This window comes from Alosa sapidissima, chromosome 6 (genome assembly GCF_018492685.1).
Source record: "Alosa sapidissima isolate fAloSap1 chromosome 6, fAloSap1.pri, whole genome shotgun sequence".
Classification (NCBI taxonomy): domain Eukaryota; kingdom Metazoa; phylum Chordata; class Actinopteri; order Clupeiformes; family Clupeidae; genus Alosa; species Alosa sapidissima.
The window spans coordinates 4,356,064-4,380,524 of NC_055962.1; the positions used below are offsets into that span (position 1 = coordinate 4,356,064).

Sequence of the window (24,461 nt, forward strand, 5' to 3'; positions counted from 1 at the left end):
GTGTGTGTGTGTGTGTGTGTGTGTGTGTGTGTGTGTTGTTGTTTCTCTCTGGTAAATAAAGGGGGACTGGGGGAACTACAGGGCCAGCCAATGGCTGCAGGTGCTCCCCGGCTCCCTGAAGGAAAAAAAGAGTGAATAATCATGCTGTGAGGAGATGATGAGGATGTAGAGAGAGGGGGATAGAGAGAGAGAGAGAGGGAAAGAATTAAGGCAAAAAAAGATGAAAGCCCTGATATGTGTGACCAGCACAAAGACTGTGCTGTGATGAGCCTACACCTCCTGCTTTGGCCATAAGTGTGTGTGTGTGTGTGTGTGTGTGTGTGTGTGTGTGTGTGTGTGTGTGTGTGTGTGTGTGAGAGAGAGAGAGAGAGAGAGAGTTCCTGAGGACTGAACATTGCTCTGCATACAGAAGCATTCTGAGAAGTGATGCTCACTGATTGTGTGGGAGGATGTATTTGCTCTCTTTTGCACTATCTCTCTCTCTCTCTTTCTATCTCACACGTTCTCTCTCTCTCTCTCTCTCTCTCTGGCTATCACTATTAGTCACACTTCCTCTATGTGTAATAGTTCTTGGGAACTGTGGTGTTGCGTTAGCTGTCCAGATTTGTGCTACTTATTTTGTCCTCTTTCTCTCTTGCATTACCTCTTTATCTCAGCCTCTCTCTCTCTCTCTCTCTCTTTCATTTCCTCCTCCCTTGAGGGCCCAAGTGCTGTGGGCATTAACAGTCCCTCTCCCTCTATGTCCACTGGCTGCTGTTAGCGCGCCTGGGCAGTTATCACATCAGTATCGGCACACACACCTCCGGTCACTTCCAACCCCCACTGGACGTTCCTCTCGCTGTGCGAACCCAGACCCACGCTTGCAGTGACTAGATTAATCTGGGCATGTTTTGGAACATCACAAGGTCCCAGACTATGGATTTTTCTTGCCAGCAGAGGAGATTAGTGAAGCTTTGGATTCGGAGCCCTGATCCCTAATGCTGGGGTGGCACCTCCCGACCTCCATATCTTGATTTGACTGTTTTGTTGCCCATCACAGGCTTATGGTGTGTGCATTAGGAAAGCCATTTGTGTGCTTGTGAGCCAAGCCATGAGGTTGAGATGGTAGCGGCAGGGTCAGAGTGTGAAGGTCACGGGGGTCGTCCTGTTGGGCATTAATGCTTTTCACAGGCCGCGACAAGGAACATCAGAAAGGAATCAGCAAGCGTAGTCTCCGACTCCCTAGCGAGCGTTGTGTGAAGGCCGGAGGTGTCATGCGGGAATGTGCAGCTCTGGCTCCATGACTGGGAATCGTCCACCTCCCCTGCACAGGCCAGAGCATGGACCGGCTTTTCCCTACTCCCCCCACAGGGGACAGCCAACATAATCAGCATTAATCACCTCAGCTTTCTCTCTCTCTCCTCTCCCCTACCCTCCTGTCCACCACTCATGTCATAAATACAAAATGGACAGTATGGAGCCCTGGCCTGGTGATGTACACACCGTTAAGTCCACCTCAGGCCATTTATTCTTTCTCGCTCCCTTTTCCCACTTTCTCTCCCACTCGGTCCTCACTGGACATCCCACAAGAGTGGATATTGCTCTTTTGGGATCGGCTATTTTTTCTCGCTCAGTTCTGTGTTATCATGAAAGCAGGATGATGGCCTGAGCTGGTGGCTTTCTAGTGAGAGACAGGAGCTAGCGGAGCGCGGCTAATACCGCCTGATTCGCTCCCAATCTGTTTGCATTAATGGATGCCCTTTGTCTCTAGACCAATCAGGCTTAAGTGGAGTGTGTAGTTGTTTACCCACGGTAGCGGTTTTGTGGCTGTTGCCCCAGGGCTCTGCTTGTGAGACTGGGTCTGGGGAGGGCCACGTCCACGCTCACGCCGGGCGGCCATTGTGTGTGCGGCCTGGTTGGCTTGGCCGCACGGCTGATTAATAGAGAGGAAAGTTTCCGGCTCCCGGCCGGTTTGTCCTGCCCGTGGCGAGGAGTGGGGCAGGGTGGGGGGGGGGGGGGGGGGGGGGGTGGGTCTGGCGCGTCCGGCTCTCGCATTCTTTCACCCTGCGTGCGTCCTTTAGTGCGTAGTGCTTCCTGCTCTTCCCCAGAAACCACAAAAACAGCCGCGCAGGAGCCAGAGGCTGCCCCTCAGAGAGCAGTGTGTGAGCAGGAGAGAGGGAGGAAGGGAGAGTGTGAGGGAGAGAAAGAGAGAGTGTGAGTGAAGGAGAAAGGGAGAGAAAGGGCTGTTAACAAGACTGTTATTGAAAATAGTTTTCAGATGACAGCGCCAAGGGCGGTATGGGTGGATGGGGCTGAGGGGCTGCATTAGTCGGTTCCACTCTGGCAGGAACACCCTGATACACACACACACACATACATAAACACACACACACATACACACACAACACACACACTCACATATACGCCATCACTTCTCTTTCTCATACACACACATGTTTGGTCTGTCACATGTTTGTTCTGACGTGCTGCATTTTTAGCCAGATGGTCATTAGATGGCACTCTCTCTCTCTCTCTCTCTCTCTCTCTCTCTCTGTGAGCTGCAAGAGAACAGCGTCCAGCAGTCCTCACAGAGCCTCTGATGAAGAGGACGACTTAACGAGGCACCCGAGAGTTTGCTTAAGTCAGTTGGTGCGGGCTACACAACAGCGGTCGCGGGTGTCACTTAGTGAAAGAGGAAGCATTTACTGATGAATGGACTCAGTGTGTGTGAAAATTCACGCCTGGTTGTGTTGGACTCCTGACAGCTGGTTAAATTAGATTTGATTCTCTTATGAGTGGAGGGCCTTGTGAGGGCGACTACACACACACATCCAATCGGAGAGGAAATATGAAATGCTTAATGGATTCCTGGAGGCCGGGTCCGGAGCGTGAGTGAGAGAGTTGCGTTGGCCCTGGCGTCTGGCAGGGGTGTGCCAGCTCCTGAAAGCTCTTTGGCTCCCTGCCACCGCGACTAGCAGGTGTGACAAATCGCCACAACATCGGCTTTGGCACATGGCAGGTGTTGATTTACCACACGGCTGCAGACTCTGAGCAGGGTTTGGCCCACGTCCGGCCTGGCTCCAGGTCAGATTCGGGGTCAGCTGGTTCCACAACAGTAACCAGCAGCGGTAGTCACAGTGTCCTGCTGGGCAGTGCCATGGGCCGTAATGGGCCTGTGTCTCTTTAACAGGGCAGCTTCCAGCTGACTGCAGCACTGCACTCCGGCCTCCCACCAACACACACACACACACACACACAGGAACAGCTGCTTGATGTGGGCAGGAATGCGATCATGGAATAATCAATGAGGGCCTATGCTCCAGTTCCCTGGCCTCCCCACACTGCTATGCGCTATTCACTCACTCTCTCTCTCTCTCACACTCTCACACACACACACACACTCACTCTCTCTCTCTCTCACACTCACACACACACACACACACTCACTCGCTCTCTCTCTCACTCTCTCACACACACACACACACACACTCACTCTCTCTCTCTCTCACACTCTCACACACACACACACACACACTCACTCACTCTCTTGCTCTCTCTCTCGCTCTCTCTCACACACACACACACACACACACACACACACACAGACACACACACACACACACTCTCACACACATACATGAGAGAGAGTGAGGTTAGGATCCTGCTCTAGATTCCAGGCGGCCTGCTCTCGCTGGGCTACAGATGGAGGAGCGGTCTGCTCTGTCACGCACCGAGCGCCACAGCAGCCTGGCACCGCCCGCCCGCCCGCCTGCCACACAGTCCAGCCCAGTCCAGCCCAGTCCAGCCCAGCCTGCAGCACACACTCTCACTCACACTCTCCTGCAGCTAGAGCTGCGAGCACACACCTAGCACGGAGCACACATCCGTGCACACATGAACACACACACATTTCCGTGCTACACCTACACTACACCCCCTGCTTATTGCCAACTCACACACAGTATATGCAGAGCGTGAAACAAACCAGGACAGATTGGCTTTCTGCAGATGGTTATGGGCTAATGTCGTCTCTTTGTGTTGTCTCCTGCAGAATTTAGAGAATGGGCTGTGTGCAATGCAAGGACAAAGAAGCAACTAAACTAACGGACGAGCGCGACACCAGCATCTCGCAGAGTGCCGGCTACCGCTATGGAGCCGACCCCACACCGCAGCACTACCCCACCGGCTTCGGCGTCACCGCCATCCCCAACTACAACAACTTCCACGCGCCGGGCAGCCAGAGCATGACCGTCTTCGGAGGGGTCAACTCCTCCTCGCACACCGGGACCTTGCGCACCCGCGGAGGAACAGGTACAAACGCTTCATGGTGACCTTTGAACCTTTGGGAATGTGGATGCCCTTTATGCCTGATGTGCTCTAACTTCTGGCAGCAGAGGTAACTGTGGAATGTCCGGCTTGCTTTTGTCTCTGTGTGTGTGTGTGCGTGTGTGTGTGTGTGTGTGCGCGTGTGTTTGTGTGTGTGTGTGTGTGTGTGCGTGTGTGTGTGCGTGTGCTCTTTGTCTTTGTTTACGTGGGTGATATTCCCGGTCAGGATATCCTCAAATGGATTTGCAGAGCCCCTGTCTGCTACTGTAGGGAAAACAGTATATTCACATGTTTCTCCGTGAGATTTCTTTTTCCTAACTGGGGATTATTTTTGTCCAAATTAATCCTAAACCACACAGTCACAGGGGACTGATGGGATTTTACATTTTTAATTTTCTCTTCGTTGAGAAATTGGGTACAGCTGTCCCACCCTCTCAACCAGATAAGCCATCAGTTGACTCCACTGTTTCCTCCAGCATCACAGGGATTGTTAATACTACTTGGGGTTATGCAACACAGAAACTCCTCTCTCACACAGGGGGGTGGGGATATGTGTGTGTGTGTGTGTGTGTGTGTGTGTGTGTGTGTGTGTGTGTGTGTGTTGGCGGGGGGGGGGGGGGGGGGGGGGTCATTGCAAGTTAATTCATTCAAACATAAAAATTCTTTCATTCTATTCGCTCATCTTAATATCAATTGAAAGCTGAAATATTTTTTCATGTCTGTTTTCTGGAACAGTTGTACAGTGTTTACTAAAGGAGAGAATGGTTAGCATTTCTCTCTGACTGACATTTCACTGAAAACACAAGACATTAACATTTTCTGCTGCTCTGCTCTGACAAACAACACCCTCCTTGCGTGACGCCACACTTTGACGTTGAGAGGATAATGGCTGAATGCTCATCACGAGATGGCTCTTTTCTAAACACACAAACACACACATAAAAAAATAGGCTCCTTATCACACAGTTGGTGAGCCACGCAGAAGAACGGTGGCATGTGGTCAAACTGCAGTAAGAGCGCACGTCAGCAAGCAGGCGGCGGCCGCCCAGGGGCCCCTGCTGTGTCCATGTGAGCGCCCAGTGCGGTGCTGGAGAGGAGGTGAGGAGCACAGCAGCAGGGCCCGGTCAGATGACTGTGTGCTTGTGCGCTCTGGCGGTCGGGGCTGTCGAGTAAACACAGGACAGCTCAACGCCCATGCACAGCCTCCTGACTCATGTGATCGGCCCCCGTAGCAGAGGTGGCGCTGAAGCTCCACTTCTGTGTGTTCATTTTTCACACACACACACACACACACACACACACACACACACACACACACACACACACACATACACCACACACACACACATACACCACACACACACACACACACTTACAAGGAGAGATTCAGAGGTTCTTGTCAGCATAAACACACACACTCACACACACACACACTTTTGCAGAGAGATGCAGGGGCACACACACGTCAGTACACATTCTCAGACGCACAATACACATGCCACTGTTTCACTGAGAAGCCTCCAGTGCTCTCTCAAACAGCCGCTCTGTCTCCACCCTTGGCCACATAACAGAACACTGTTTCGCTCAGGCACTCTGTGTCTTCACAATACATAGCCATTACACACACACACACACACACACACACACACACACACACACACACACACACACATACACACACACACACACACACACACACACACACACACACACACACACACACACAAAAGCCATGGCCTTTGAAGTCACCTGAGTGATGTGTGATGAGCAGTTGTGTGCCTCTAGAGGAAGACTGCACAAAGCATCGCCTCCGCTTCATCATGAGCTCCTGCTAAGGGCCAATCACAGCGCTCCCCTCGTGTCTTGTGTGGTGGAGGAGTTGGCTCGCTCCCATCCTTAGAAGATCAAAAGAGATGGGGCTCGCTGATGAATGAACACTGGAGAGGACAACACACACACACACACACACACACACACACACACACACACACTCTGGCCTCTTTTACATTAATAGTGCTTTCATTTGTGCATGCACGCACACACACCACACACACACCACACACACACACACACACACACACACACACACACACAGAGATACACAGACTCGCACACATTGCTGTGCTCCAGTGTTCATGGCTGACTTGAGGTCGACCACCCAATCCTGTGGTGGAAAATTTGTTCTGTCTGGATATCTTCATAGATCACTATGTAAATGGCTGCGAGATGCTGTGGCTAACTTCAGTCAGAGCTAGCATTAGCTTCTGTGTGAGTCAGAATGATGTGGCGCAGTGGGCTGTTTAAACAGCTGCTCTGGGGTCTGTCTGTGAGGCTCAAGCACCAGACCAAGCACCAGAGAGGAGCCTCTCCTTCAGCAGCAGAGAAAGAGGCTGATCAGAACTGGCAGACACAGGGAGGGACACCTACCACCAACGTGTCGCCTCCCGGTAGCGTCTCTGGGCTCAGGCGGCCTGTTTTAGCCGTAAATCCCATCACGGCAGGCATGTAGTTGGCCAAGGGATTCCAACAGTGTTGAGTGGTCTTTTAATTTGAGCCCACAGAGGCTCTGGTAGTGCACCAGACCACAGTGGCCCGTGGGAACAATAAGCTTTTAAAGGTCTATTTTGCCTTTGCCTATGGAGGAAGAAATGATTTAGAAGGGCTGACACACCATCCCCCATCACACACACACACACACACACACACACACAGCCCTGCTGGGCCAGTTGATGGCATGGGGTATGCTTAGCATTAGGACTATGTTCCAGTCATTTACCCAGCCGTCTCCAAATTGTACGGTGTGGAGTAAAAAGAATGTTTTTTTTCCATGCTAGCTTACAGTGCACATTCAGTTCATCCACACAGAGCCTGGAGTCTGAGGTTCATTTGTTGGTAATCACCTCAGTGCTGATGCTGATATTTCCCTCTCTCTCTTTCTCTCTCCTCTCTCTCTCTCTCTTCTCTCGTTCTCTCTCCGTTTCACTCCATCTCTCCCTCGGCTGTCTCTCTGTGGCTCTGTTTCTCACCCTGTCTTCTTATCTCTCTCTCTCTCTCCCTACCTCCTACTCTGCACTCTTTCTTTTCCTCTCACTGCCTTTCTTTCCTTCTCTCTCTCTTCACCTCTCTGCTGTGGCAGGTGTCACTCTGTTCGTGGCGCTGTATGACTATGAGGCGCGCACTGAGGATGACCTGAGCTTCAGGAAAGGAGAGAAGTTTCAGATCATCAACAGCACGTGAGTCTTGCAGTATTGCACTGACACCTAACTAAGTCTTTCTCCTTTTGCAACTTTCAGGACTGTGGGAAATCAATTTAAATCAATCAGGTGTGTGTGTGTGTGTGTGTGTGTGTGTGTGTGTGTGTGTGTGTGTGTGTGTGTGTGTGTGTGTGTGTGTTAAATGTGTTTGATGTAACGGAGCAGAGCTGCATACAGGCTGTGTGTGTGTGTGAGCACGGGTGGTTTTGTTCTTATGACGTGGACTTTGGCCCACGTCATAAGAAGGGCCCCCAGACTCAAGAACAACACAGGGCCGTACCACTCAGGGCCCCCCCCCGCCTTTGCTGCCTGAGTGGTACGGCCCTGTGTTGTTCTTGAGTCTGCCCCGGACGGGCCTTCACTTTCAGCTGCCACAGGAAGTGTAGAGGCTCCGTTTCCTGTACCTGCCGCCGCCTCGGCTCAGTGCGGCCCTTTTTCCGCCTCAGTCAGCACACTAGACCGCCGCTAAATGAGGCGCACGGGGCGGAGCAGAGCAGTGTGGGGTGGGCCGTGGTGTGCCGCTCCAGACCTCGCGCTCTCTCTCTCTCTCTCTCTGCCTCTCTCTCTCTCTGTATCTCTCTCTCTCTGTATCTCTCTCTCTCTCTGTATCTCTCTCTCTCTCTCTCTCTCTCTCTTTCTCTGTATCTCTCTCTCTCTCTCTCTTTCTCTCTCTGTCTCTCTCTCTCTCTGTCTCTCTGTATCTCTCTGTCTCTCTCTCTCTCTGTCTCTCTCTCTCCCCCTCAGATGCCACAGGCGTTCCTGCCCACAGCACCACACTCCCCAGGCCCACAGTGAGGCTCACGGCACAGACAGGCCCTCTGCTCTGGCTCATGGTCAGGAACACCAGAGACAGACGACTCCCCATCTTAACCCCTCTGCACAGCATGGCGATGGACAGGAGCTTGTTTTGACAGGGGGAGGCCCGGCCCTGATAAGCCGAGGAGATGGATTTGAGCAGGCCGCGGCCGCACTGACAGACTCAAGCCCATGCGGTTTATCTTTGAGCCGTGACCCCGACATTCTCTCCCCCTCTCTCCCTCCGCCTCCAAACCTCTCGGCCCACCCTGGCCCTGCCTGGCCTTCACAGCGGGGCCTTTCCTGCCCGACCTCAGCGGTCAGTGCTCATCCTCCTCCTGTCTGGAAGGATGGAGACCACAGCGAGCCAGCCAGGCCTTATGCCCCCCCCCCACCACACACACACACACACACACGCACACACTGCCCTCCACCCCTTCCCTCTTCCTGGTCCAGGCAGCCTGCCTGCCTGCTTTGGCACTGAGGGCTAAGAGAGAGGGGCTCTCCGCTGCCCCCTGCTGACCACTAGAGAGATGACATGCTTCAGGCCGGCTTAGCCCTCTGCTGGAGGTTGGCAGACGCTAAACGGCAGATGCCGGGACATGTTGGTCACATGAGCAGCCATGGGTGGGGTGTGTGCGTGTCTGCGTGTGTGTGTGGGTGGGGGTGGATGTGACTAAGGGTTGTGTTGTGTGATGGCATTTCGAGGAAACAAAGCTCATCTTAATAGAAGAGGCTTTTTGTAACAGGAAATGATTAACATACAGAGATAAAAAAAAAATCAGTCACACTTGTGAAATGTGAAATGTGAATTGCCCACCACTCTTCATGTCATGGTCAGTCAGTGACAGTGAATGAGATGGAATCAGCTGTTGGACTGCCCTCTCGTTCACCTCGTCCTGTTTTGCTCAGCACCAGCTCTTGTTGTCATGTGAATGCTGAAACAGTGCTAGCGGTCAGAGGAGCCTCCTGGAGTGAGTTTGGAGTGCGCCCCATCTTCTCTGGACATCCCTGCACCAGAGCCCACCACTGACTTGTGTTTTGATAGCTCTTGTTCTTTTGTGCATGTGGAATTCCACACACAGCCTTCTCCTCGCCAGAGCACAGAGATGGCCTTCCTCAGGGGAGGACATGTTTTGCATTAGTGGAGCAGGCCCTTTGTTTACTAGACTCGCTTGGAGCTTTTGTTTTTATTTCGTTTTTGTTTGTTTGTTTTTTTCTCTCCGCCCTCGTGGTTTGGTTAACGGGTTTGCTGGAGACAAAAGCATGGCAGTGACAGACAGTGCCCCTCCCTTGTCTCACCCCTCTCTTGTGGGGGAGAGAGAGAGACAGAGGGAGGGAGGAAGGGAAAGATGGAGGGACTCAGCTGGGGCTCTCCCAGAATGCCTCCCTCCCCCCTCCTCCTCCTCCTCCTCCTCCTCCTTCTCCTTCTCCTCCACACGGTGGACTCTCAGGAGGGCTGCTGGTCTCTCCTCTCCACACACAAAGCCGGAGCGCTGAGCGGCCTGTGCCTCTGATGTGGCCTGCAGGCACACTTACCCAGAGCACCACACTCCTTTGTGCTGGACAAAGACCCCCACCAGCTCATTATTCACTCATCTCCTCTCCCTTCCCTTCTCTTCTCTTCTCTTCTCTTCTCTTCTCTTCTCTTCTCTTCTCTTCTCTTTTCTTCTCCATTCCCCTCCCTTCTCTTGTCATCTTTTCCCTCCTCTCCTCTACTCACTCTCTTCCTCACTCCTTTCTATGTGCAGCAGAGGCATAGGGTGGTTAGATAGATCACCAGCTTGTGGTGTCACACACTCACAGTCATTCTAACATACGGTACATATATATATATATATTGGATGATTGTGTGTGTGTGTGTGCTTGTGTGTGGTGTATGGGTTATGTGTGTATGTGAGTGTCTGTATGTATGCTGCTCATCTCTTTATTGTGTATTTGTATCGGGCCCTTGTGTATGTGTGTGTGTGTGTGTGTGTGTGTGTGTGTGTGTGTGTGTGTGTGTCTGGAGGAGTGAGAGGGGAGTGGTGGAGTGGAAGGGGAAGAGGAGAGGACCCTGAACACAAGTCATCATGTGATCATGTGAGGGGTTGATGGAGACAGGGAGTTGAGCCCGAGGTGAGGAGAGAGAGAGAGAGAGAGAGAGAGAGAGAGAGAGAGAGAGAGAGAGAGAGAGAAATGAGAAGAGAGAAGAAGTGGTCCTGTGACTGTAATGGCCTGTGTTGGCCTGAGGGCGAGAGGTTGTTTGGAGGTCTCTCTCTCCCTCGCTCCCTCACTCGAACTCTCTCTCTCTCTCATTTCTCCTCTCTCGCTCTTTCTCTCTCCCTCTCTCTCTTTCTCCCCCACTCTCGCTCTCTATCTCCTTCTCACTCTTTTTCAGCCAGCTGTCAAACATAATGCGGATCCTCACATTGATTCCCTGTGAACTTTGCGTGGACCACTTTTAATATTCACACATGCCTCATGAATAATTGAGAGAGGGTGGAGTGGTCCATGTGCTTTGCTCTGTAAATTAACAGGCTTGATATATGGCTGAACAGGCCATGTTTGATCACATACGCGCGCGCACACACACACACGCACACACACACATACGCACGCACACACACACATACACACACACACACTTATGATCCTGCTCCAACAGGACAGGATAAAGTCATTATGTTTGATTGTATTATTCATCCCAGTGTTTTATTTAATGCCAATGCTGTGGTTTATTATGCAGTGTTCTCCTTGTCATTATTGCATAACATCTACCTTTCACAGATGTGTCTGTCCATCCTGACAGATCTCTCTCTCTCTCCCTCTCCATCTCTCTCTCTCTCTCTCTCCATCTGTCTCTCCCTCAGGGAAGGGGACTGGTGGGACGCGCGCTCTCTCACTACGGGCGGAACCGGCTACATTCCTAGTAATTACGTGGCCCCCGTGGACTCCATCCAAGCCGAAGAGTAAGTGTTTTTCTTTCGCTCTTTTTTCTCTCCCTCCCCCTCTCCTCCTCCCTCCTCCTCCTCCTCCTCCTCCTCCTCCTCCTCTTCTCCCGGTCTCTTGTCCTCCCCAGCTTGCAGGCAAGGCTGACATGGCATCATTCTAAGTGAGGAGTGACACGTCTGTTAACTAGCAGGGGGGAGACCCGCTGCCGCCAACAGCCCATTTCTGCCTGCCTGCCTGTCTATCTCTCTGTCTCTCTGTCTGTCTGTCTGTCTGTCTGTTGGTTTGTCGGGGAAAATGTCAGGGTAGGGACCAGGATGACTCCCATCGATCACAGCTGAAGTGTCAGGGTTATCATTGCACAGAACTTTTTGGAGTGTTAAACACAGACGGCAACAGGCGGTGAGACTAGGCGAAGATGTATACAGCGTACCCTCCCATTCCACACACACACACACACACACACACACACACACACACACACACACACACACACACACTCCACCCCAAACTACCTCTCCCCTCCCACATGGCCTTGTTAAAATGACTTTTATTAGACACAGTAGATGCCACAGGAATTCAGGCTGAAGGCTATGTTGTCTGATATTAAAAAAAGAATGTCTTCCCAGACTGACAGGGAAAATGCTGGAGAAGAGAATGAAAGAGAGAGAAAACGAGTTTTACAGACAATTGGAGTAAAAAGAGTTTGAGAGGGACATCCTCTGACAGAGTTTCTGGACAGTTTTCTCTCCAGTGGGAATCACATGGCAGTACTAGTGTGTTCTTCTGCCTTGAGCAGTGTCAGGAGCAAATCGCTGTTTATTTTACCAGAGGAGAGTTGGGCATCCACGTAGAAGTGTTGTAGCCTGAGGTTTGCTAGATCAGCCAAGTGATATTTAGTAGCTTTTGAAGTGTCGTGTCAACCTTTCAGACTATCATTTGACAACATTTCTATGGTTATCTGCTTCCTGTTGAGAGACACACATAAATAAAGATCTCGTGGAGCAGAAACTGGGTGTGCCATACCCAAACAGTGACGTTTTTCAGCTGCAGTGGACTAGCTTTGGGGCAGGGAGCCGAGCCTGCCCCCAGTGGCCTGTGTAATGGGATGTAATGAGTAGGGTGAGTGGTGACCACATCTCCAGCGCTTACAGTGGTGTCCTGTCCTGTGCTCTCCCCCTCTCACCACAGCTGGTACTTTGGCAAGCTGGGCCGGAAGGACGCCGAGAGGCAGCTGCTGTCCACAGGCAACCCCCGAGGCACCTATCTCATCCGCGAGAGTGAAACCACCAAAGGTACCCGCCAACGCCAACACCGCCCATGCCCTCACATGCCCGCACACATAGCCTTTTATCTCAAGCTAACGCCAACACCACCCATGGATGCCCTCACCAAGCACATATAGCCTTTTATCTCAAGCTAACGCCAACACCGCCCATGCCCTCACCAAGCACACATAGCCTTTTATCTCAAGCTAACGCCAACACCGCCCATGCCCTCACCAAGCACACATAGCCTTATATCTCAACACTAGCACCCACAAGTTTATACTACATAGCAAACAGCTAATGTCGCCCAGTAGGGCTCCATGAAGGTTTAGTGGCGTGAGGCATGAACATTAGCGCTAACACAGTTACTTGTTCCCCTCAGGGGCCTTCTCTCTGTCCATACGGGACTGGGACGACGTCAAAGGCGACCACGTGAAGCATTACAAGATCCGCAAACTGGACAGCGGCGGCTACTACATCACCACCCGAGCGCAGTTTGAGACGCTGCAGCAGCTGGTGCAGCACTACTCAGGTATGAGCCGCCGACTGACCAGCCGAGCCAACACACAACTCCGCAAGGACAACACAGAGAAGCGTAGACTCCCTCTGGACACAGCTATGAACAGGGCAGCACAGTCATTTTTGCACTGAACTGTTGACTGTATCTTCTGTTGCTAATGATTCTTTCTTTGGCCTGTACAGAATAAATAAAAACAGAACATTGTTTTTAGGAGCAGCAGACACAGAACTCATTTAAGATCCTGATATATTTAGTGTAATATTGTGACACAGTGAGTCCCTGAAAGTCTGGTTGATAGGCAGGACAGGTCATCCAGGCTTACACTGCCCCCAGCCATATAAGTGTTCTGTTTATGTGCACATTCTATGAAGCACACGGAGCCCCAAACACGGATGACTGAGTGTCAGGTTCATGTCAGTTGTACAGATGGGAAGAATGAGTGGAATGTTGTTTTGCATGGGATCGGATGTCCCCGTGTAGGAGGTTGCAGAGGAACACTGGCCCCTGTGATGACACTGTGTGGATTTATGATTGAATGATGCAAACAAACTTCTGTCCGACCCCACACACACACTCACACACACCACACACACACACACACACACACACACACACACACACACACACACACACACACACACACACACACACACACACACACACAAACACTAAGAACATGATGTTATTTCCTCAGCGCGCTCCAGTTAGCACATTGACTTATTGACGGTTAAATACGCTGAGACTGAACAGTATGGATTTTTGTGTATATGTGCCCCCATCAGTGTCTGTGTGTGTGTGTGTGTGTGTGTGTGTGTGTGTGTGTGTGTGTGTGTGTGTGTGTGTGTGTGTGTGTGTGTGTGTGTGTGTGTGTGTTTTTGTGTCGGTGTGTGTCCATGTCTAAGGCAGAAAGTATGTCTTTGCCACAATGCATTATCTGACTGTGCTCACTGCCCACTCTCTCCAGGTCTGGTAACACATGAGAGCGTCTTGGGTTTACTTGGGTTTACATCTCCAGCCCCTCTGCTATTGCCTTTCCATTCCTGCTCCTCTCCAGCTACCCTTTTCCCTCTATCTTTCTCTCCGTGTGCTCTCTCTCTCTCTCTCTCTCTCTCTCTCTCTCTCTCTCTCTCTCTCTCTCTCTCTTGCTCGCTCGCTCCCTCTCCTAATCTCTCAAATGAAAATGACTTTCACATTCTGCTGGGGTCTGAAGGCTCTTAATGTAAGCAAATGAGCAGTGGGAATGGGAGCTGGTGAGGACGTCTCCACAGCACGTCGCGGGCTCACTGATTCAACACGTGGTGCCCACCTATAGTGCCCGCCTACCTATAGTGTAATCTGGGGCTGCCTATAGCCAGCCCTCTTTATAAAGTGTCAACAGGTCACAACATGAAGGGAATGTGGTGGAGTAGGGAGAGAGGGGGGAGTGGGGGGGTGGGGGAGTGGTTTGACCTTTGCAGAGTGTCTGTTGTGAGCTTTAGGCAGTGAGGCATCCATTATCGGGCTCCTTGCCCGCCCTGAGCAAACAACGGCAGTCCTTATCTTCAGGACGAGAGCCAGCCCCCACCCCCCCCCCCCCCCCCCCCCTTCACGAGCGCCACTAAAATTACAGGAAATGGAAGGAGTCGGCTGGAAACTGCCACTAATCGATGGCATGCAAACAAGCCTCTCACCTGTCCTGCGAGAACCCTGCGGTCTGTCCTGAACCAAGCCCCGAGGCGAGGACATCACCGAGCCTCATCCCACGATGGGCTTCGCAGGGATTGTTGTTCAATTGATTCGGGCCTGTTGCGTAAGCTGCATTATCTGAATGGCAGGCTGCTGTAAGAACGAAACTCATCTCTCTGGACTCATTCACCAGCAGACAGACTCGGCGTAATAAGATGGCCAGGCGCGGTCAGCCTCGGCGTAATAAGATGGCCGTGGTGCACTGCGGGAAAGAGGGTGTCATAAATGCATTAGAAACATATGGGCAGTTAAGTGGTCCAGGGTGGTCATTGAGCAGGCAGACAGTATGGAGTCTTACACCATCAGTGTAGCTCTGGGCCACCATAAACAGGGTCTCTAAGTGCTGCAGAGAAATGGTTTGAAACCTTTGAATTTACCATCATAACACTTTCTCCAATCAATGAAGTATATGGCTCATCAGTAGACCAGCAGTGCAGAACCAAATAAGATGAGTCACCAAGGCAAGCCAAGTGAGTCCTCACAAAGGCAGTCATTGCAGGGTTTATTTTGTTCTTGTTTTTGTTGTGATTCACGACGAGGCCAGCACAACATCTAAACATCAACATGTTGTCATCCATTGCTTTGGCCGATGTTCTGCAAGAGAAATCCAACTGAAGGATTTCACAGGACACCTTTCAGCCAGTGTGTGGGATTAATGAGCCATGCACACCGTTTCAGACAGAGAGTGGGCCCTATTTATTCTGCAGTGAAATGATCATGAGTGTGTGTGTGTGTGTGTGTGTGTGTGTGTGTGTGTGTGTGCAGGGCTGATAAGTGTGGCCTGTAGGGGAGAGTTGCAGCAGCAGGGAGATTAGATTAAAAATGTAGCCGCGTCGCCTCCCTCGGTCCCCCTGCTACCTGCCACATCACCTGAAATCCACTCACAGCTTTTAGAAAAAGTGCTTTCATTTGCCAGCTGCAGATAGTGAATCAGGGCACAGCTTAAAGGCAGAGTGGATGGACATGCTCCATCCTTCCCTCTCTCTCTCTCTCTCTCTCTCTGTCTCTCTCCCTCCCTCTCTTTCTGGCTGATTGTGTGAGCAGTGTGCGGGCATTAGACAGATTAATGAGGGGCTGTGTGGCCTGCTGGCTGCTGCCGTCTGGCCTCTGCAGTGTCGGCAACTGATTGGACAGGACTACCTGAGCTCATCTCTGTGTGTCTCGCTCCGAACACACACTGGCTGACCGGGAGGCCGGACTTTAAGCTCTTTACCCAACTCACCTCGGCATTCTCTCCCTGTCTCCAACATGCAATCATCCCCCACCACCCACTTGGCTTTTTTGTATGGTTTAATTCACCTATTCACAGATTATTGACTATTCATGTTATTAAAATACACATAGTTGACAATATCGATGGAAAACGGCAAAAAGTCATACTTCTTGTGAAAAAGCAAGTGGTTGTGTTTGAAACCAGGTCAGTGTGGGCATATTGTGGCAGATCCATGAATAATGCAGCTTATTTTTCCATGACTCAGAAGAAGATCCTGCGGTGTGACTAGAAGTGAGATGGGTCAACTCAACCAGCTGCTCTGACTTTAATACTGCTCTGCTTATGCTGTGCTCTGCCTCTAAGCCTGTCTCTCTTCTCTTTCACCTTATGTGTGTGTTTTATGTGTGTGTGTGCGTGTGTGTGTGTGTGTGTGTGTGTGTGTGTGTGTGTGTGTGTGTGTGTGTGTGTGTGTGTGTGTGTGTGTGTGTGTGTGTGTGTGTGTGTTTGTGTGTGTGTGTGGTCCATGTGCGCTCCCTGCTTGCGGTGCCCCCACACACAGAGCGGGCAGCAGGGCTGTGCTGTCGCTTGGTGGTGCCCTGCCACAAAGGAATGCCCCGTCTGACCGACCTGTCCGTCAAAACCAAAGATGTGTGGGAGATCCCGCGGGAGTCGCTGCAGCTCATCAAGCGTCTGGGGAATGGGCAGTTTGGGGAGGTCTGGATGGGTACGGGCAAGACTCCGTCACGTACAAACCCCAACCCCTCCCGACCCACGCGGCGGCCGAGCAGGAGCCTGCTGGACTGCCCCCCGAGGAGCCCCGGACACACAGGCGTCCACTGGTGCACGTCTCACCGGTTCCACACATTCCACCTCCGGCTCCCGAGGCCAAACTTCTTGTTCTAATCACTTGAAGTGTTTGGGGAGGGTGACCTGGTGCTATTTGCATATAACAGCTCAAGTGTAAATACCTGCACACTCCCCACGCCACCGAGACGTGCACCGCTGGGCTCCTTGGGCACCTCCAGCGTTGGCTCCTGGCCCGCCCCGCTTTGCATGTTCCACTCCCTGGTAGTTAACCCTTTGTGTGCCTTGCCTTCCTTCCCTCCCCTGTAGAGAGTGCGGATGGTTTGTGCTTTAATTTAACGTCCGTGTGTGTGAACTACACGCCTGACACTGTGGGCCTGACCCACGATGCCTGGGAAATCGTCAGGAGCTCTCTTGAGCTGGAAGTAAAGCTGGGGGCGGGATGTTTTGCTGATGTGTGGTGTGGTAAGGCAATAATGATCCATCCCTTTTTATCCATCCCTATTTCTCTTTTACCTCCATCTATCTTGAAGGGTATCTTGGAAGGACGAGAAATGTATAACTTTGTTCTTTTTCATTTGGAATTTGATAGACCAAATGTCAAACATTGGCATTTGTCATCTAATGACAGTTAATAGTACCAAATAGACTAAAGTTTGTCACACAACCCACTTGGATAAATGATGAAGTCAGTATAACATATGGTTAATCCATAAAGGGTTTTTTCCAGGATACCCAGAATTAATCTTCTTTTCTGTGCAAGTGGTTCATTTGTGCATTTAGGGGCCTGAGGCTAAGGTTCACCTTCTCTAATGCCCCGGGGGCTCCCAGCATTGTGTTCCACACCCCAGTGTGTGCACCTGTTTAGTGTGTGTGTGTGTGTGTGTGTGTGTGTGTGTGTGTGTGTGTGTGTGTGCGTGTGTGTGTGCGTGTGTGTGTGCATGCGTGTGTGTGTGTGTGTGTGTGTGTGTGTGTGTGTGAGGAATGAATTAGACAAGGGAAGACTTTGTTAGATCAGCTACCCCCTAAATCAAACCTGCTGTCAGAGACATGCATGTCATATCCAAAGTCTCTAGCATTCTGCCTTGCCTTTAAGCCATAGATGACATATCTGTTTATTTATCTTTTCAGAGGAATACATGACTGAACATATAGCTGGCTCTCACTCCCTATCTCAATCCTAGACCACATACAGCACACTCTACTATGGCGGCGTACCGAGAGGTCGCTCCTGCAGTAACTGAATGACTCTCCTTAATCAGTGTGCAGAGGATTATCCACTCCAGGGTTATTAGTGCGCTTTGGGCCTCATTCCCACACAGGCCCTCATCCTCCTGTTCAGTCAAGCCAGACGACACAAATATGCATTAGGTGTTGCAATGGCTTGAAAATCCAAATTGGCAAACTGTAAACCTGGGAGTATCCATGAGAGTGCATATCAAAGAGTGTGTGTAGTTGGGCCATCTATGTCAAGTAAAGGCAAGCAGAATCCCATGTTTTGGTGTTGTGAGTCTCTTTGAGAAATCAAAGTTCTACTCCTGGGTATGGAGGCAGGATGTAGACTCACCCTGTGTGTGGTCTGTTGGGCGCCAGGCACGTGGAACGGCACCACTAAGGTGGCGGTGAAGACCCTGAAGCCGGGCACCATGTCCCCCGAGTCCTTCCTGGAGGAGGCCCAGATCATGAAGAAGCTGCGGCACGACAAGCTGGTGCAGCTGTACGCTGTGGTGTCCGAGGAGCCCATCTACATCGTCACCGAGTACATGGGCAAAGGTCAGTGGTCGCCGCCATGGCAACGCAGTTTGGCCAGAGTTTGTAAGAAAATGTACACTCAAAGACATAACAATGCTTCAAACAGACCATATAAAAACTTTGAGGAATTTTGAGAATTTTGAGAGCCATTTAAGCACTTTGTATGGTACATTCTCTGGTAATATTATCCTCTGTTTTGTAAGTGTAGAATGAGACCTTTCTCGTTAAAAATTCCTGTCTTTGAGCAGCCTGGTTAAAATGTTTATGGAGAAAGTTGAGGAGAGATATTAAGCTTCATCACAGCTTTCCACTAAAACCTCCCTAGCTCTGTTCTCTCCACTTCTCCTGCATTGATGTTTTCTCCAGAACCACAGCATTGTGCTGCTATTTTTAACTTTTAACAGCCTTTTTGTTCTAAGAAAGAGGCCATCTAAGCAAGCCACAACAAAGCCTCACGGCAAAAAAATGTTTTAGTTTGAGTGAGCCTCTGGAACTCCTGATGCAAATCACATTGGGCTACATTAGCGACCAGCATTTATTTAGGTCACAAAACATTCCTAGGAATGTGAGGAAAGTCAATATTTTCTCTAAGACGCAATCAAGTGCCTGACACTTGCTCATGTTCAATATCATGCCTCTCCAGGAAGCCTGCTGGATTTCTTGAAGGACGGAGAAGGACGAGGGCTGAAGCTGCCAAACCTGGTGGACATGGCTGCTCAGGTGAGCCACACCTAAGTAATGCTCATGGTCCAATAAGTACATCAGTAGGCCCAGCAGGGTCTGTCTGTCTGGACATCTTCTCGTCTTGCTGTCATACTGTGTGTGTGTGTGTGTGTGTGTGTGTGCACTGTGCACATGTAATGGTAGCCAGCTAGCACAGAAACTGTGCAGCAAGTAAACCTCTCTCCTGGCATTATAAGAGACATGCTTGCAAAACACACACGCTAGCACCCGCGGGGTTCACACGGTCAGCACATCACAGGTGACACACACACACACACCTCTAACTGCCCTGTGACTGACCTGCGGGCCCGTTCTGTGTTGGTGGCAGGTGGCCGGGGGGATGGCCTACATCGAGAGGATGAACTACATCCACAGAGACCTGCGGTCGGCCAACATCCTGGTCGGGGACAACCTGGTGTGCAAGATCGCCGACTTCGGCCTAGCCCGGCTGATTGAGGACAACGAGTACACGGCAAGGCAAGGTGAGATCAGCAGCAGCAGCCACCACCACCGCTGCCAACATGTAAACACACGTCCTGGCTCACAGAGTTTGCGTTTTGCTTTATGGTGGAAGTGTGTGTACACACGTGTTCTATGTTTGATATGTTATGAGTAAAATTCATACAAATTATTTATAGCCACAGTCATAAGTGCTTTTGCCTGAGGGTGGCAGCGATTAGCATTAAGTTATTTAAGGTTGTTTGCCCTAGCTGTTTGCAGGCAGCTATGTCCTCTGTAGCGTATCCTGAGCAAACAGTGGAGAGAGAGAGAGAGAAAGAGAGAAAGAGAGAGGGAGAGCGAGAGAGAGATAGTGAGAGAGAGAGAGATAGATAGCGGGAGCAAAAGAAAGAGAGAGAGACAGATAGAGAGAGAGAGAGAGTGAGAGATAGCGAGCGTGAGAGAGAGAGAGCGCACAACATGTGGTTTGGGGATTTTTCCTCTGGTCCTGGACCCGTCCCCCCTCGGGGGTCCCTGAAGGCCCCACCCTCCTGTCCGCTCCCAGCCAGCGCCCTGAGCTCATCGGGGGCTGGCGGCCAGAGAGTGGGATCAGAGTGGGCCGTGGACGCTGGACGCTAAGCCGGGCTCCAAACATGTGCTGGTCCTGTCCTCACGCCTGGCTCCACTCCCCACTCCAGACACTCCCGCTCTTAAGAGAGAGGCCGACCATGATGCATTATGGGAGCTTTTCTTCATCTCCCTGCGTGTGTCCGCCTCAGCCTCTGCTCCGTGTCAGCTTGCTCAGACTCCTGTCACTAGCCATGCTTCTTCCATCTGTGAGATTGGGCTCCAGTCCCAGGGAGAAGTACTGATGCTGGGCCTGCTCTAGCGCTGGCCCACTCCAGCAGTGCCTCACTCAAATCTGACCCCCCCCCCCTCCAGCAGTGCCTCACTCAAATCTGTCCCCCACCCCACTCTCTGTTCCTCAGGTGCCAAGTTCCCCATCAAGTGGACAGCCCCAGAGGCTGCTCTGTACGGCAAGTTCACCATCAAGTCAGACGTCTGGTCATTCGGCATCCTGCTCACCGAGCTGGTGACCAAGGGACGAGTGCCCTACCCAGGTAAGCAGCTCCAGCTCCCCATCATGATCTCAGAGCAAAGCTCAAATGCAACCTAGGACATGTTGGTCACACTTGAGGACTGCTTACATTTAGCTTGCAGTCAGATCTGCTTTCATTAATCCACGGGACATGGGATAATCTATTTCTGTATGCCGCATATGTTGCAACAACTGCTCCTTGTTGGAATGCACAGACCATCAACAATTAGATTGCTGCCCCGCTCCCATTGTTTGGGCTCGGACAAAGCGCTCTTTGACGGATGAATTAGCGGTGTTGCGTGCTGCCGCCCTGCTCCGGCCTTGTCCTGCATGACACGTAATCCCAGGGCTGCCCCAGGGAAGAGCACCTCCCTCCCCTCCCCTCCCTCCCCTCTCATGGGCTGCAGAGGTGGACTGCAGCCTGTAGCCGCCTGGGTGCCTTTCTCTGGGAGGGGAAACACATGTTAATACCAGATGGAGAGTGCTGGACTGGTGTGTGTGTGTGTGTGTGTGTGTGAGAGAGAGAGAGAGAGAGAGAGAGAGACAGAGAGAGAGAGAGAAATAGGGAGTGTTTGTGCGTGTGTAAAAGAGGGGAGGGTCTGGTTGCTGAGGAGTGTGGTGGACCTTAGGGATAATTTCATCATTCCAGCAGATGTGAAAGTTCTGAAAACATCTGCAGACCATGGGCGAGATCCAGAATGGCTGCATACTACTGTTAAATATTCAAAAAATGCAGTAGACCAAATCATTGCTTGAGACTCCATACTAATGGTCTTCCATTCCTCCTGTGAGTTTAAGGGAGCAGACATTTTTCTGTATTCCTAAGAGAAACACGAATTCAGTACCCATCCTTCAGCAAAATGACACTTGACAAACAAGACACAGCTAAGCTCTTTGTAGTGTGTATTACGTTCTCTTGCCTTTGTATATGCCGGTGTCTTCTTTTTCATATGAAATGAATTAAAACGGGGCACAATGTTAAGTTTGGGTTGCGTGTGTGTGTGTGTGTGTACGTGTGTGTGTGTGTGTGTGTGTGTGTGTGTGTGTGTGTGTGTGTGTGTGTGTGTGTGTGTGTGTGTGTGTGTGCGTGTGTGCGTGCGTGCGTGCGTGCGTGCGTGCGTGCGTGCGTGCGTGCGTGCGTGCGTGTGTGTGTGCACATTTACAGGCATGAACAACCGTGAGGTGCTAGAGCAGGTGGAGCGTGGCTACAGGATGCCGTGTCCCCAGGACTGCCCCAGCTCCCTGCACGAGCTCATGGTCCAGTGCTGGAAGAAGGACCCCGAGGAGCGGCCAACCTTCGAGTACCTGCAGGCCTTCTTGGAGGACTACTTCACCGCCACCGAGCCCCAGTACCAGCCCGGAGACAACCTTTAAGCCCAGCAGCGCTCCCGTGCGCCGCCGCCGCGCCACACCAGGCCCACACCCCAACCCCCCCCACCCCCACCCCCACCCGCCAGCCCCGCGCTCAGGGCCTGGACAGGGCCGGGAAGGACTACCGATCGCCCTGGAACAATCCCGCCAGCTCTCCCCAAAACCTGCCCTGCCTGCGGGGACATGTGTACAGAGTCCGCAGTCCTCCAAACCGCCTCTCCACTAAACTCTCAGCTGTCAGAGTACTGACACACACACACACACACACACATACACACACACACAAATACACACCCTCTCTGACTAGGTGAAGGACTATGGACTAGAGAAGGCAGGATTTCTCATCTGGCCAGAAGACTGGGGAAGGTGGGGGGAGATGTGATTTTGGGGGTGGGGGATGGGTGGATTTGCAAGGCAAGGTTGTTGTATTGAGTGTAAATATGAACTGATTGTTTGCTTAACCTCATAAGTTCTTGTTTTGTTTCAGTTGGCCTGTTTTAGTTCTTTTGTTTTTTTTGTTCACCTTCATGTTCTCTCTGCCATAAGTCATTTGTCTTCTGCAAAATAATTATAATCAGAATAAATGAAGTAATTAAGATTAATCGAAATAATTCATAAAGTAAGCACTGGAGATAGACACAATACTCTGGCGTTGATAGCACATAGAGAAAAGCTTATTTTCTTGACTTTGTTATGTTTTTAAACCTGATAACACATGGGACAACTTTTTGAGGAATGTTGCAGGGCAGTATTCCTCATTATTATCATGGTTCTGACATGTTCCCGTTAATATTGGGCAACCGCTTTAATTTAATTTACGGTAAATTAACGGTAGGCAAATCATCATGATGGTCAATCACAATAAGTGAAACTGTTTATGTGGTTGCCCAGCAACTTGGCTAAAAAGGTTGCCCCATGTATTATCACATTTAGAAGTTGGATGGAACTATCCACAAACGGTCCTCAAATTCCTCTTTTTGAACAGAAAATGTGTACAATGGAAGGGCAGATTCTCTTGTAAGTTTAGTGTCTCAATGTATTAATTCCTTAAAAAAAAAGATCATCTCATTCACAGGCTTCGGGCAAGCATGAGGAGGAAACTTTGTTTGGCACTGCCTCTGAAGAAGCTAGTTTTAGTTAGCCTAACTTTTTCATCCATGTAAAGTATGTGTCCTCTTCAGACGTAATAGTTGTAAGGCTAATGCTGTAACAGAGTTATTTTACAAGCAATTTATGTTACATTTTTGTAATTACAGCCAAACATGTAATAATGAAACATTTGAACATATCTCTTTGCGCTTATATTGCAAGGTTTGAACATTTTTACCCAAAAACGACCAGTACAGGTATTTAGTGTCAACCAGAGCGACATGTTTGTTTAATAAGAAAAAGACGTGTCCACAATAAGTGTCCACTTATTTGACCCTGTATGCAGAGCACCGTAAAGCAGCCATTCCGTTGCATCTCATATGTCTTTCTCCTTGCGTGTGACGCCATGTAGCGTTGAAGAAAGGTCACTGTTTTCCCTTCACCCTCTGTCTGCAGCGGGCGAGACTGAAGTGGGTATGTAGGGCATGGGGGTGATGAAGGACCCCGCCCTGCCCCACCCTACCACACCCTCCCATGTCCCCCTCATGTGCACCTCAATAATCACCAATCACTCTGGGCCTGTATGCATAGCACTTCCACAACCTTCTGCCAATCATGTCTGAACCACATCCTCGTAGGGATTTTTTTTTTGTTTTGTTATTGAATCTTTTACTGACCCGGATGTTATTCAGTCTTAATTCCTATATTTTATTTAACCAGTAGGTGGATAATGAGTTGGCTGAGAATGGCGCAGCAACCATACTCATCACATGTGACCTGTGTGCCCACTGGGAGCTGGTCTGTGAATCAGAATCAGAATATGTTTCTTAAAAGATCTTTTGTTTGTTCAGTTTTACATTATGGTTAAGAAAGAAATGTCAGTATTCTTGTTCATTTTCTCCATTCCCATGTTTTAACATGACCATTTTGGTTAACTCATTGATTTGCCATTTGACAATAAAAAAAAAAAAACAATAAGCATTTTATGCTCTGTCTAAGCGATTTCTATTTTGTGTATGTGTGTGTTTGAGAGAAACTGTCACAAGCAGGGTACGGTGTGTGAGGCTCCACTGAGACAACACCCTCATAATGCACTATTGTATTACTGCTCTAGGTTGCTATGAGACCAAATACATGTTGTTACAAGCCTTTTCCACAAGATGGGATCGCAGAA

General features: G+C 50.5%; 1 protein-coding gene across 4 annotated transcripts in view; it reads left to right on the plus strand.

Moving 5' to 3' along the window:
• The window catches only part of fynb (FYN proto-oncogene, Src family tyrosine kinase b), a 57,987-nt gene extending 33,714 nt beyond the window's left edge, over positions 1-24,273 (plus strand). For 3 of the 4 annotated variants that reach the window (XM_042094618.1, XM_042094620.1, XM_042094619.1), the window contains 11 exons: positions 4,031-4,290; positions 7,442-7,538; positions 11,207-11,305; positions 12,477-12,580; positions 12,936-13,085; positions 16,571-16,735; positions 18,409-18,588; positions 19,211-19,287; positions 19,619-19,772; positions 20,718-20,849; positions 21,993-24,273. In XM_042094618.1, coding sequence (XP_041950552.1) covers positions 4,041-4,290; positions 7,442-7,538; positions 11,207-11,305; positions 12,477-12,580; positions 12,936-13,085; positions 16,571-16,735; positions 18,409-18,588; positions 19,211-19,287; positions 19,619-19,772; positions 20,718-20,849; positions 21,993-22,201 — 1,617 coding nt within the window. In that variant the 5' untranslated portion in view covers positions 4,031-4,040 and the 3' untranslated portion in view covers positions 22,202-24,273. Of the gene's footprint in view, positions 1-4,030; positions 4,291-7,441; positions 7,539-11,206; positions 11,306-12,476; positions 12,581-12,935; positions 13,086-16,570; positions 16,736-17,124; positions 17,281-18,408; positions 18,589-19,210; positions 19,288-19,618; positions 19,773-20,717; positions 20,850-21,992 lie in introns of all 4 variants that reach the window. The other variant, XM_042094621.1, reaches the window with a different exon arrangement.
• Positions 24,274-24,461: the final 188 nt, after the last annotated feature.